The sequence below is a fragment of the Rhinatrema bivittatum genome, chromosome 2 (genome assembly GCF_901001135.1).
Source record: "Rhinatrema bivittatum chromosome 2, aRhiBiv1.1, whole genome shotgun sequence".
Taxonomy (NCBI): Eukaryota; Metazoa; Chordata; class Amphibia; order Gymnophiona; family Rhinatrematidae; genus Rhinatrema; species Rhinatrema bivittatum.
Genome location: NC_042616.1, coordinates 430,349,588 through 430,365,091, shown reverse-complemented (window position 1 = coordinate 430,365,091; position 15,504 = coordinate 430,349,588). Strand labels below are relative to the sequence as shown.

Genomic DNA, 15,504 nt, shown 5'->3' with positions numbered 1-15,504 from the left:
ACATAAGGCTTGGACAGACAGGAAGAGCAATCGAGGTCAAACACTTGTAGGAACATAAGGCCTGGACTGACAGGCAAAGCAGTCGAGGACAGAAGTCAATCCCACCTAGGGACATAAGGGCTGGACGGACAGTCAGAGCAGTCGAGGACAGAAGTCAATCCCACCTACGGACATAAGGCTTGGACAGACAGGAAGAGCAATCGAGGTCAAACACTTGTAGGAACATAAGGCCTGGACTGACAGGCAAAGCAGTCGAGGACAGAAGTCAATCCCACCTAGGGACATAAGGGCTGGACGGACAGTCAGAGCAGTCGAGGACAGAAGTCAATCCCACCTAGGGACATAAGGCCTGGACGGACAGGCAGAGCAGTCGAGGACAGAAGTCAATCGCACCTAGGGACATAATGCCTGGACAGATAGGCAGAGCAGTCGAGGATAGAAGTCAATCCCACCTAGGGACATAAGGCCTGGAGGGACAGGCACAGCAATCGAGGTCAAACACTTGTAGGAACATAAGCCCTGGACTGACAGGCAAAGCAGTCGAGGACAGAAGTCAATCCCACCTAGGGACATAAGGCCTGGACGGATAGGCAGAGCAGTCGAGGACAGAAGTCAATCCCACCTAGGGACATAAGGCCTGGACAGACAGGCAGAGCAGTCAAGGACAGAAGTCAATCCCACCTAGGGACATAAGGCCTGAACTGACAGGCACAGCAATCGAGGTCAAACACTTGTAGGAACATAAGGCCTAGACTGACAGGCAAAGCAGTCGAGGACAGAAGTCAATCCCACCTAGGGACATAAGGCCTGGACAGACAGGCAGAGCAGTCGAGGACAGAAGTCAATCCCACCTAGGGACATAATGCCTGGACTGACAGGCAAAGCAGTCGAGGACAGACGTCTATCCCACCTAGGGACATAAGGCCTGGACGGACAGGCAGAGCAATCAAGGTCAAACACTTGTAGGAACATAAGGCCTGGACAGTTGATGGTCAGGCACAGTATTTGAGGTCAGGCCCTTGTAGGGACATACAGACAGGGCAGTGGATGGTCAGGCACAGTGTTTCATGTCAGGTACATGTGCTGCAGTGCTTATATTATCTGGAGCATAGGAGGCAATTGGAGCTGCTGCAAGGCTTTGAATTGCTTTTATTCATCTTGCCATTCACAGGGAAAATTTGGAAACCCAAGCAAAGGCAGGTTTACTTTCAAAAACACTAGCATTATCATCAACTCTGGTGCCAGCCTTGAGCGGTGAGGGCTCATGATATCCCCTTTCATTGAAAAGACACGTTCACTGGGCACACTGGTTGGTGGACATGACAGATATCGCTGAGCCACTTTGGCTAGGTGTGGCCAGACAGTGGACTTATGTGCCCAATATGCCAGCGGATCTGTCTGCATTTTCTCTATTAGCTCTGAGAGATACCGTGTCACTGACAGCTGTGCTGGTGTCTCCTTTGCTTGGGCGGGCTCAGAGTCACTCATGCCAGCTGCTTTCTCTCTCGCCCGTTGCACAACTGATGAATCTTTATGGGCAACATGCCTTGGGTGTTCTGATGTGGAGGAGGAGGTACTATCTGTCACTGACACAGTGCTACTCCTGCTTGGGATAGCAGCACAACTCTCTGAAGTGCCTGCTGTTTCCACCTCTGCTTCAAGCCTAATCTGTCTCCGCCTATGCGCTCCTGTTCATGGACTTTTGCTAACAGCAGCTCCTTCACAAATGACAGACAATTGGATTGTAGGGCGAGTTTCCCTTTCACACGGGGATCGCAGACTGAGGCGAGCATGTATGTGCGGTCGTCTGTTAAAAGCCTTAATCTGTCTTTCACCTGCTGCTGCAAAACGTCCAGACACTGCAGCACCTCAACTGTCATTCCCTCTTCCCGTTTAAAGGCCTCCAAATGTTTATCCAGGAAATTAACTATAGGGATGATGTCAGCCAAGGTGGCACTTCTGGAACTCAGCTCCTCCATGACATCCTTGAAGGGCTGCAGGATTTTTACCAGCTGACTCATGACTTACCAATAATGATGCCCTAGGGGATTCTGCACACCTATGTCCATTGTACCAGAAAATTCATGAAGGGGTGTCTGCAGCTCCAGTAACCTCTCCAGCATCATAAAGGTGGAATTCCACCGGGTGGCAATGTCTTGAATGAAACGCTTGTGAGGCATATCCAAATCAGTCTGCTTTTGTTGGAGAACCTGCCCCGCCTTGACACTTCTGTGGAAGTGTGCTGCTATGTTCCTACACTTATTTATTTATTTATTTATTTATTTAGGGTTTTTATATACCGCCTTTCTTGATATATATATATCAAATCAAGTCGGTTTCCATATAACACAACTGTCGCCGGGGCGTTACATTGAACAATAAACATAGTATTGAACTGACGCCAGTGGCGTTACATTGAACAATAAACATAGTATTGAACAGGGAACGTGTATCTTTACATTAAACAGTCAACAGATTATTGAACAAAAAATGCAAATCAATTAATATTAAGTAATAATTGTGAAATAAAATATATAAAATATAGAATAGATGACAAAAAATGTTTTGATTAATAACTTAAATAAATGGTGCGAGTACTGCAGAATAGTTGATAAGATTGAGTTGTACAGGTAGAGTACAGGTAGAGTATACAGGAGACCATGTTCCATGTTAAAGGACATGACCATGGGGAGGGGATCAAGAGAGGATCTTTCATATCAGGTGTGCAATAAGGTCCTGAGGGTCCTGAGGGTATGAGGTTGGTGGTGGACTTTGTATTGCGCTATTAATACTATTAATATTAATACTTCTGTATTAACCTATGCAGGTATTCATTCTCTTTGTCATTGGACTCCAAGCCTAGAGCTGACTTCACTACCAGGTGCAGAGTGTGTGCAAAACATCGGATGTTCTTAAAGCGCCAATCGGTTATTGCCTTAACCATGTTTGCACCATTGTCTGTGACAAAGAACCCTGCCTGCGTTTTCCTGTCTCGCTGGTGTAGTTGCCAGCCCTCAGCATCTGTCTGATGCATGCTAGAATATTGGCTGCGGTATGGGCCTGGTCCGTCAGGTGGGTGTGCAGTAAAGCCCACCTCCACCCTGATACTTCTTCAGTAATAGAGCTGCTGGCTGCCCCTGCCTCAGCCATGTCCCACCAGTGTGCTGTCAGAGAGAGGTAAGAGTGTGCAGCATTCATGGCGGTCCAGATATCGCAGGTGAAATACACTCTTCCGTCTGCCTTGGCTAGCAGTGCTTGCATGCGACTGCGACACTGCTTGTACAGGCTGGGGATGACCTTTCTACTAAATGTGGTTCTGCAGGGGATTTTGTAATTTGGAAGTACGACCTTCAAAAAACGCTTGAAACCCACATTCTCCACTAACTGCAAGGGCTGGTCATCAAGGGCAATCATTTCCCCAATGGTCCTGGTTACAACTTTTGAGGCTGCCTGCCTCCTACCCCAGGATAGCATTACCGCACTCCACCCCATTTCCTCCATGGTGGATTGTCGCTTCTGCCACATGCAGGGGGTTGCTGGCCTGCCACCTGACTGCTAGAAGGGGATGAGGGCATGGGCTGACTCTGCTGCTTTCCTACCACTGCACACTGGTTGGAAGGGGTCCCCCCATTGGAACTGCCACCATCCCCAGATGGCAGTAAACTTGTTGGGTGTTGCCTCTTTATATGATGGTTCATGCCAAAATTAGATAGATGTCCCATTTGCTTGCCTCTGCTAATATCCCTGGCACAGTAATTACACGGAGCATAACGCGGGTCTTCCGTCACTTTAAAGTGCCTCCAGATCACAGATGTCTTTCGTGATCCTCCCCTCTCTAACACCTTGGGGGTTGATGCTGGCACTGGAGCTGAGGTAGTGGGTGCACCCTGAGAAGCAATGCCAGAGGGGGCCTCAGTCGCCCTCTGTGCCTGTGCTGACTGCTCTTCCTCCTCCTCGTTATCACTTTCATCTCTCCCCTGCTGCACATTTGTGGAGGCTAAGACAGGACTAACTGATTCTACCGAAGATTTGTCAGCTATTACTTCTTCCATTTCTGATGAGAATCCCACACAAGAAGATTCTTCATCTGAATCAGAAGCAAACAGTGACTGTGCTACCTTGTCAACGCTAAGTGTTAGTCGAGACTTCTGTCCTCCTGCTGCTTTTCGGTGTCTACATTTTGTCTGGCATGACTCTGCCTCCCCTTCCCTCACCTCCAAAACTACAGGGCCAGAAACAATTGGTGGCGATGGCAATGTATCATGGTCAGATTTCATTTTTTTTTGGCATGGAACTGCCATCCCCTACAAAGAGTTTAGAGTGCGACAGTTGCCTTTTTAGCTGTACTGGTGGTGTTGCACTAGTGTCTTTTGAGGTGCCTCCTCAGCCAGTCCCAATCTCTTGACTACATCTCTCCCTGATATTATGGATTTAATGTCACTGAGTAGTAACACTGCCCACAATCACGGAGCGTGGCTGTGCACCAATGTGTGTGGCATGCACACAGAAGCTGCTTGCTTGTAAGCACAAAAGAGGCAGACTCCCTGGGCACTTGACTGCACAGACCCACCCAATAGTTAGGATCAGTCTGTTAAAACTACCCACTGCCCACTGTTACGGTGCCTGGCTGAGCACTAATGTGTGTGGTGTGCACACAGAAGCTGCTTGCTTATAAGCACAAAACAGGCAAGACTCCCTAGGCACTTGACTGCACAGACTCACCCAATAGTTAGGTTCAGTCTCTTAAAACTACCCACTGCCCACTGTCACGGTGCCTGGCTGTGCACTAATGTGTGTGATGTGCACACAGAAGCTGCTTGCTTGTAAGCACTAAACAGGTAAGACTCCCTGGGCACTTGACTGCACAGACCCACCCAATAGTTAGGTTCAGTCCCTTAAAACTACCCACTGCCCACTGTCACGGTGCCTGTCTATGCACTAATGTGTGTGGCGTGCACACAGAAGCTGCTTGCTTGTAAGCACAAAAGAGGCAGACTCCCTGGGCACTTGACTGCACAGACCGACCCAATAGTTAGAATCAGTCTGTTAAAGCTACCCACTGCCCACTGTCACGGTGCCTGGCTGTGCACTAATGTTTGTGGCATGTACACAGACAAGCTGCTTGCTTGTAAGCACAAAAGAGGCAGACTCCCTGGGCACTTGACTGCACAGAACCACCCAAAAGTTAGGATCAGTCTGTTAAAGCTATCCACTGCCCACTGTCACGGTGCCTGGCTGTGCACTAATGTGTGTGGTGTGCACACAGAAGCTGCTTGCTTGTAAGCACAAAACAGGCAGACTCCCTGGGCACTTGACTGCACAGACCCACCCAATAGTTAGGTTCAGTCTGTTAAAACTACCCACTGTCCACTGTCACTGTGCCTGGCTGTGCACTAATGTGTGTTGCGAGCCCACAGAAGCTGCTTGCTTGTAAGCACAAAAGAGGCAGACTCCCTGGGCACTTGACTGCACAGAACCACCCAATAGTTAGAATCAGTCTGTTAAAGCTACCCACTGCCCACTGTCATGGTGCCTGGCTGTGCACTAATGTGTGTGGCGTGTACACAGACAAGCTGCTTGCTTATAAGCACAAAAGAGGCAGACTCCCTGGGCACTTGACTGCACAGACCCACCCAATAGTTAGGTTCAGTCTGTTAAAACGACCCACTGCCCACTGTCACGGTGCCTGGCTGTGCACTAATGTGTGTGGCGTGCACACAGAAGCTGCTTGCTTATAAGCACAAAAGAGGCAGACTCCCTGGGCACTTGACTGCACAGACCCACCCAATAGTTAGGTTCAGTCTGTTAAAACGACCCACTGCCCACTGTCACGGTGCCTGGCTGTGCACTAATGTGTGAGGTGTGCACACAGAAGCTGCTTGCTTGTAAGCACAAAAGAGGCAGACTCCCTGGGCACTTGACTGCACAGACCCAGCCTGTTAAACTGCCCAGTGAAGCCCAGTGCACTGAGAGACTAAGTAATTGAAATTTTAAAAAATCAGTTTAAAAAAGCTGGAATTTTTGTCACTCCAGAAAAATGGATGAAATTAAAAATATTATATCTCTCCAAGCCAGTCCAACACCCTAAATGGTGGTCAGTGCTAGCTGACCTAGCACAGTTTCTCTTCTCAGTCAGAAATGACCAAAATAAACAGCTTGAAAGAAACAGGACTAGCTGACCCTGGCACTGCAGCAAAACAAAGAATAATTAGCTTTTTTCTTTCCTTAACTAGCCTATCTCTCAGTGCAGCCTTCTCTTACACCCAGCCCACCTCCCCACATCATCGCTAGAAATAAGTGCATGGCTCCTCATGCTGATGTTTATATAGTGCTGGCTCATCAGTAAAATCGACAGAGAGCACTGAATGACAGCGTGATTGGCTGCATTCAGTGCATGTCACAAAATGTCAGCGCGGATACGCTGCATTCCGGTATCCATGCCGACCTGTCTGACCCTTTCCTGTGAGTCACTGTGAAAGCGTCAGACAGGTTGGCATGGTTACCAGAATGTAGGGCATGGGTGCTGCCATTTTGTGAAAATCATAGGTAGCTAGTAGCTAATGGGGGCGAAGAAAAGCTCGCGCTGCTGGGCGCACCGAATTAAACGGATAATAAGTTAAATACGTGGGGAGTCGCGATGCGTTTCGCCTCCCCTCATATTTAACGGATAGGACAAAATATGTTGCAGATCTCAAATACATTGAAAACGGATGCACACCCCTAGTTTCGGCTAGATTTGAACATAGCCAGAGAGAGCACCTGGTGCACCAACTCAGGAAGACTATTCCAGACTGACAGTGCATCAGGGTGGAAAGTGCAAAGTTTGGAGCTGGTGATAGAGGAGAAGGGTACAGATAAGAGTGACTTGCCCCATAAATGAAATTAATGAAGAAGGATATACAGAGATGAGAAGAAAGGTGAGGTAATAAGGAAAAGCAGACTGAATGAATCAAAAATTTTACCAAACTTCCCACCCGATAGGCAGCGAAAATTCTCTGCATTAAGCCTGGATGTCCACACTTTTATCAGCAGTTCGAAGAGGCATTTTTGTGGATGGGGTGTGGATTTTATACATGATTTTGCATTTACAAAAGTATGCACAAATTTTTCCCCCAAAAACATCTGTGCACAAATTAACAGGTGTTAATTGTGTATGGCTAGTTTTGGTGGGATAGTATTCAAAAGGAAAGTACATGTGTACTTGTGTACAGGTAAAAAGTATCCAGAGAGTTTATCTATTGTATTTATTTATTTAAAATACTTATAGCCCACACCATTGCCCGTTCTGGCCAGATAGCAAATACACATGCATAATAAAAGCATATAATAACAAAAAACAGACAACAAAACTTAAAAAATAGTTCACACTTGCAACTCACAACTGTGCAGACAGCCCAACACTCAACAAGCTAAAAATCAAATTCTCAAGAGAGCACTTTTCTGTTCATACATCTCACTTTGAATGTCAAAGTGGCCCCTAATCTTTACACTAATACCTAAACCTCACCTCGAGTTACTAGGTGGACCTCCCATAGACATATAAATACCTATCTAGTGTTTGGGCATTATCGCTAGGTTCTCTCTCTCTCTCTCTCTTTCTCTCTCTCTCTCTCTCTTTCTCAGAAATAGCACAATTCTGGCACATATCTCAAAGTTCAAAAAAGTTATTGTAACTTAGTGCTTTGCATAGGTATTAGCACAATGAACTGCCTATTACCATAAAACACACCCCTTTTTTATCACATGCAATATTTTGATAAATCCAGGCCAGAGTTTGCTATAAGAAATATTGTATTCAAATTCAAAATGCAAGCAACCTGCTAGCAGTTCATGAATTCTGAATTTAGCAAAAATTGGAACATGAAAACATCTTTGCTGGCCAATATTCACAGAAAAGATATCTACACCTCAGTGAGATGTAGTTATTTGTTTGTCAGAGTCCCTGTAGCAAAATCTTCCGTAAATGTTAGGTACCTAGGTCACTCGCATTGATAGAAACTCTCATGTGAAGTGGCTGAAAACCTGTGGAAAATTCCACGGATTACTTGATCAACCACATTGAAAAGTAACACCAGACACAGATTTGTTCTTTGCAATTCAGTTCCATGTCACATGCATTGAAATCTCATGGCAGAAAAGTGTGATCATAAATAAACAATGATGACTATGATGGTGATGTCCTGAAAATTGATATCTGATGCCATAGAAGGGAAAGAATCTTGCATTTTCAAACCAAACAAATTGATCATTATCTACATAAATGATCTTTATGTTTTCAACTACAGGTGCTTCATATAAGTAAAACTGCAGGGGCTGCAGATACAGGACCTGGAAACTGCTCTAGAAGACGCGGAGAAAACCAAAGCACTCCTCCTCCATCTGTGCCGGTACCGTATTTACAACAAAAATTAAATATGGGTCCAATCTACCTGTTCATTAAAAAAAGGCCAAGCTTGGAAGGTTGCAATTATACCAATTTTAACCTCAATTGCTTAGTCATTGTCTGGTGAGGTAACATTTAGGTTGGGATAGAGATGTGCATCGTTTTTTGTGTTTTGTCTTTTTTCGTTTTTCGGCCGCCATGGAAAATGTTGTTTTTTTTCAGTTTGGGTCTTTTTTTTCGCGAAAAATCGATTTTTAGTTAGCGCGCACTAATGGGGAGTTAGTGCGCACTAACTCCCATTACTGCGCGCTAACTCCCCGTTAGTGCACTGACGGGAGTTTGCGCACACTAATGGGAGTTAGCACGCACTAACGGGGAGTTAGCGCGCACTGACTCCTGTTAGTGCGCTCTAATTGGAAAAAACAAATTTTTGCAAAAAAACGGGAAAATCCCGATCTTTTTTGAGCTCCCTGAAACATGCCGAATTGGACAATTTCGTTGAAATTGTCCAATTCGGAAAAAATGAATGCACATCTCTAAATGTTTAACCTCTGTTTAATATGCACATTGTTATACTTTTTCCACAATTGTTAAGAGAGTTACAATTTAAATTTTGTAAACCGTTATGATGTCTTTACCGAATGACGGTATATAAAACTCGGTAAATAAACACAGGGATATTTTCCAATAATACTCTCTTATTCCAACAATTGCATACACATGAAGAGAATAATTTATATATATAATATAATATATTCATGCAATAATTTTATTGATTTCACGCACAGTAAAATCACATTACTTACTAGACAATATTAAAACTGACTAACGCTCACCCACTCAACTCACATTCATACTATTAAAATACAAACATCTGAAAACATCATGACACTGTAACCATACATATATCAATGCCTAATATTTAAATACAGCTTATTTTAATATTTCAGATTGTCCATGTGTGCCTAATGTTTTATAATGCTTTCCTCAAAATATCTTCTTCTTCTTTTAATACCATATATTAAATCCAATTTATAATATTTCTTCTCCGCACACCACAGGCAAAATCCCCCTGATCCGCTCGGGTTTCTCTCTCCAAATATTTTCACCCAAACTTGATTCCTTGCAAATCATACGTACGGAACGTACAGAACGTATATTATATTATATACATAAATTATTCTCTTCATGTGTATGCAATTGTTGGTATATAAAACTCAAATAAATAAAATAAATAAATAATGATGAAAAGCTCCTGGTTCCCATGCATAACTAAGGGAAAATGTCAGGCTGTATTAAGAACGTCTGAAAAACTGTGAATATACTACAAAGTTCAGACTGCTTTGTTATTTTCTTTCTTATTTACTTTTTAAATAATGTTTCCATTTTTTTATTTTTGTGGTGCTAGGATTGTTTTGATTTTGCAAGCCTAGTAAGTGAAGGACATAGAAAGGTTAGGAAAGCAATTTTCAGTCCTGCCACTAGGCTTCCCGGCCCAGATGTACTTGGTAGCTACAGGCCTGCAAATGGATTTTGAAATGGAAATGCTTCACAGTGCAAAGTATGCTGGGAAACAGAGGGAGGAAACAGGCCCAGGGATTCTCAAATGAAATGCCCACAAGTACTGGTGCCAGCCCACCCTAACTCTAGCCCTACTCTCAGCATCACTTCCTTTCTCCTGTGGGCCTGGGGACATTTTCAGAAGAGGGTTTGTCACAGGTAAACTCCCCTTTACCCGGTGGAAATCCACTTGAAAATTGCTCTGAAGATGACCAAGAAGTGACCACCGCACTGGAGAAGACAACAAAGGAAACACATAAAAAATGAACAGAGTGGTGGAATGGGAGATAAAGGGTTTCTTATTATTTAGTATGGAAAATTGATGCATTGCATTCTCACCTTTAAGTGCACTGCAAAATGCAGATGTTTATATGTGACCTACAATTAAGATTTTTACTAGTTTTAGCATTATGTAAGAATAGACAATTGATGAATTATACCTGCATACTTCAGGAGTTGCCAATTTAAAATTACGCGCCGAAGCAATTTCACATTTACTTTTATGTGTATTTGAAAGAGGCATGTGTAAATGTGCACATGTAGGCCATGCGAGGATTCATGTGCACCTGCTCATTTTCAAAGCAGACATGCGCACAAGTCTGTGTTGAAAATTAAGGCACCAACCCATTCCCATATAGGATGGAAAGACCACAACCAGGGCTCTTCTCTGCCTCTGCAGCCCAAAGAAGTGGCTGAGGGGCAGACCTGGGAGGCTGGTGGGTGAACACGGTATAAGTGCGGGCCGACCCACCCACCAGCCTCATCTTCTGGTAGTTTTTCCTGCCAGTCCCACCCATATGTGGATGGCTTGCAGTCAGTCCGAGTACAGCATGGTGGGAGGGAGAGCACTGAAGAGTCGCAACCTAGTTCAGCAGGGTTGAACATGTCCAAGAGCACATAGCAGGTTATTGTGTTTAAAACTGGTCGGGCAGGGAATACCAGATAACTGGTCTTCCTGTCCATACATTGCATGGGTGGGTGAGAGCCGAGATGAGTTGCCTGTCAAGTCTTTGGTTTTTATGACTGGGACTGGCCTGCTCATCACCCAAAAAATATATTGCATATTCATAAGCGACTCCTACTCTTTTACGGACCAGGATGTCATTGTATGGCAGAATGTATTTGCCCGATAATTAAAGATCGAATTACAGGATAATTTAAGAAGCAAGGCTTTGACGGCCTGCTGCCTGGAGCAGTGGAAGGTGTAAAAGGGGTTAGCTTATACAGTCAAACCTTCAGCAAAATGATGCTTATTGAATGTTTGTGAATTGAAATTCAGCAAGCGAGGACATGATCACCCTATGAGTATTTGAGAAGTTAGATGGCATATTTGTTTATATTCAGTGATTGATTTGTTGTATGCAGTGGGCCTTCTTTATTGAATAGCAGTGTGATTATATAATTTTTTAACAGGGCCAGTTGGAAATTGGGGGGAATGGATAGAGAAGGGGTGGACTAAATATTAAAGAAAATGAAGGTAATGGGAGGGTAAGATTTGGGGAGAGGTGAGGGCCCCTGAAGTATACAATGTTGTTGGGTTTTTTTATTTCGATGGGATGCAGGAACAAGGGTGGGCAAGGGAAGAGGGAAGGGAGAGATACCAGGACCAGCTCCAGTGCTTGTATTTTTCAAAGTATTAGATAGAGAGAATTTGGGGGACGATGACTTCAGGCTCAGCCCAGCAGAGCTGAACATTTTAGCTGGATAAGAAAGGAGAATATTCAAAAGTAGCCATTTAGATGGATAACTTGTGAGTTATCCATCTAGATTTAAATATTGAACTTCTTATGTTTTGGCTGTGTTTGAAAACATTGCATGACAATCAATTTAAAATAAATATTTACACAAGAGAATACTTGAAAGTAGGTCTATTTGAATTGGCTCATGGTTAAAGTATCAATTTTAAAGCCTATTGACAGTTGTGTGGATATTTTGATTATGTGACTTATAGCTAGATTTATCAAATTGTTGTAAATATCACATGTGGTACAAAAAGGAGCATGTTTTATGTTAATTTCTACTTATCACAGTGTGAGCTACGTTAGCATTTCGCATAGGTATTACTGCAAAATGCATTAACTTTTCACACATTGCAATAATACATACAAAATTGCATTTTCCTACCTGCAAAGTACTCATTTCACCACAGGAGAGAGAGAGAGAGAGCCCCCTAGTAACTCGAGGTGAGGTTTAGGTAGTAGTGTAAGGATTAGAGGCCACTTTTACATGCAGAGTGAGACGTACGAACAGAACAGTACAGTCTTGTGAAGATTTGATATCCTTCGGAGTGAGGAAACTAGGGATGTGAATCGTGTGATCGATCGTCTTAACGATTGATTATGGCTGGGGGGGGAGGGAAATCTGATCGTCGTGTTTTGTTTTTTTTAAAATCGTTAAAAATCGTAAATCAGGGGAGGGCGGGAAAACCGGCACACCAAATAAAAACCCCTAAAACCCACCCCGAACCTTTAAAACAAATCCCCCACCCTCCTGAACCCCCAGTGGGGGGTCCCGACGCGATCTCCCTCTCTCTCTGGCCACGGCTGCGTTGAGAAATGGCGCCGGTGGCCCTTTGCCCTTATCATGTGACAGGGCAAAGGTAGCGCTGGCGCCACTTTGGTTCCTGGCTCCCGATGTCACGTGTGCAGGAGATCGCCCCCGGACCCCCGCTGGACCCCCAGGGACTTTTGGCCAGCTTGGGGGGGCCTCCTGACCCCCACAAGACTTGCCAAAAGTCCAGCGGGGGTCCGGGAGCGACCTCCTGCACGCGGGCCGTATTGCCAATCTTCAAAATGGCGCCGGCGCTACCTTTGCCCTCACTATGTCATACGGGCGACCGTCGCCCCAGGTAATTTAAAACATTTTGGGGGGGTTCGGGAGGGTGGGGGATTTGTTTTAAAGGTTCGGGGTGGGTTTTAGGGGTTTTTTGGTGTGCCGGTTTTCCCGCTCCCTATTTAACGATACAATACAAATGCCCCTGACGATAAATCGGGGGCATTTGTATTGTATTGTGCACTCTAACGATTTTGGACGATTTTAAAATTATCTGACGATAATTTTAATCGTTCAAAAACGATTCACATCCCTAGAGGAAACTCACACAAAGATGAGATTTGTACAACGTTCTCTCATCTAAGCTTGATAGAATCTCTACCTGGGTAACATCACGTTAGGTTGAGAGAACATTGCACAAATCTTATCTTTGTATGATTTTTCTCACTCCGAAGGACATCAAATCTTCACAAGACTGTACTGTTTTGTTCGTACAGCTCACTCTGCATGTAACAGTGGCCCCTAACCCCTACAATACTACTAAACCTCACCTTGAGTTAAGGTGGGCCTCCTATAGTAGCATGAATAGCTGGTTAGTATGATACCATCCCAGAGTGTCTCTCTCTCTCCCCCTCCAAAAATACCCAAAACAGAATTTGTGGGACCCCTTCCCTTTTAAAACTTGCATCATACCGTGCATTTTTCATATGTTCAAACACTATAACATGATTTGATAAATCACCCTATTAGATTGGTTGAATTACTGCAAAACTTCTCTGTCCGATGTTCAGCAAATATATTTCATACAAATATTAAATCTATGCAATTTCACAGTGATATTTTCTTATTTAAAGGAGCAACAGTGTGGCCAGGAAGGAAGCGTGCATGCCCAATTCCTGGAACTCCTCACCAACCTCAAACAAAGTGACCAGGCTTGCATACTGCGCATTGCCAACAAACTGTATGGACAAAACAGCTTTCCATTTACAGAAGTAAGTTGGTTATAAAATAGCCATAAACGTGACCTTCAAAAAGCAGAGTTCATTTCATTTTTAAATGCCTATAAACCACTGAAACATATTCTTATGACATTTGATTTCTTAGTCACTTATAACTGCATTCAGGTTTTGAAGTGGGTTAGCACATGCTGGTGGCCTCTCACCCGCCTTGTTCCCAGGGAGATCAAAAGAAATGGCATAGCCAGGCGGCACCCATCTCAAAGGATACTGAAAAGAAGCCACTCTCCTATCCTTGCCCACAACCTCCTAGATTGCTGCAGTGAAAGATTCCAAGAGAGTGCTGCTCATTCTCCCCCTCCTCTCTTCACTTTATAATTAGAAAGCAAAGCAAGCGTTTGACGGCCGGGGCAGTGGCTCAGCGACAGTGGCATGCACTGCCGTACAGAGGACCACAGTTCGAACCAGAGCCAGGGATGTTATGGAGACATCGTTCACAGCCCCCAGGGGGGGAGGGGAATGAAATCCATGACTGCAGAGTTCTGGAAGGAATGCCTGGTGTGAAATCGCTAGGGCTGGGGACTGCCGCTTCAGTGACTGAGCCAAGAGATTTGGCAGGGGATATAAAATAGGGAAATGGGGCGGGAATCCCTGTGTAGTGGCAAATGAAGGCTCCTGTCACCAGATCCCTGCCCTGTTAATGAATGAGGGAGAAGCCAAAGCAAGAAGGAGGAAACTGCGGATCCAAACAATAGATCAAAAAGCAAATATTTGCCATGAGGAGGAGCATCTGGAGTAGTGGTTCTCAACCTTTCTAATGCCGTGACCCCGCAATACAGTTCCTCATTTGCGGTGACCCCTCGCCCCGCCCTCGCCCCGTGAGGGTGGGGTGAGGGCGGGGCTTTGGTCATATGGGGGCGGGGTTATGGATGGGGTTGGATTTTAGTGCACACTTATCATTTAATTATGACATTTATAATGTGAATGTAACTCAACTCACCATAGGTTCTCACATGCATGGCACACTGACCCATGATCGTCACGGGGCTAGATGTAAAAGTACAGTTTGTATCCACAGGAACCCCCCTGACCCACAATAATGGATGTAAAGCAGAATTATGACATTCCCCATACAACTCACCCTACAAAAAAGATATTCTGGTTCTAGTGACATCTCAGTAACAGCAACTCAAACTCCTTCTATTTCCAGGCTCAATAGCCCTACTTATGAAAAGACAGCAGTTTACCACCAATGCATGTCCTCTGAGAAAACACAACAAATAAGACCGATACAAACGCTTACATGCTAGCAAAATATCTCATCTCGGTAACAGACACAGAACCGACCTAACATACTCCCAGGATCTGTAGTAATGCACATAAACTAATCCGCACACAGTTACACCTGTATTATGGAATACACTCAAACAGGAGCAACCCTATCTATGAAAAGGCAACACTACAAATATTAAATCAGGTCCTAAAAACCAATACACCTCTTATTAGGAAAACAGAACTAGCAAGCAGCTATATATCCCCACACAGAAATAATTGTAAAACTATACTAATAAGCAGAATAAATGTTTCAAAACAGCTATGAACATCCAACAATTAAAAACTCATAAAAACTATTAAACATTCTCCAAACACCAATAAAATATTTCAAAAAAGCAGACATCACACAATTAAAATGGCAGTCAAGAAAAATAAACTTAAAAAGCCACCTTTACTTACCCCCTCCAGCAGCTCTCCTACTCCCCTTCCCTGCTGGCCGTGGCACTCACCAGAAGCAGCAGTAGAAGCTAGGCTCTATACTTATGGTCCTCTTCCTTA

General features: G+C 44.3%; 1 protein-coding gene across 1 annotated transcript in view; it reads left to right on the top strand.

Moving 5' to 3' along the window:
- The window catches only part of LOC115084906 (serpin B4-like), a 93,233-nt gene that overhangs the window by 39,743 nt on the left and 37,986 nt on the right, over positions 1 to 15,504 (top strand). The window contains exons 3-4 of the mRNA XM_029590314.1: positions 8,286 to 8,387; positions 13,570 to 13,707. Of these exons, the coding sequence (XP_029446174.1) occupies positions 8,286 to 8,387; positions 13,570 to 13,707 (240 nt within the window). The remainder of the gene's footprint in view (positions 1 to 8,285; positions 8,388 to 13,569; positions 13,708 to 15,504) is intronic.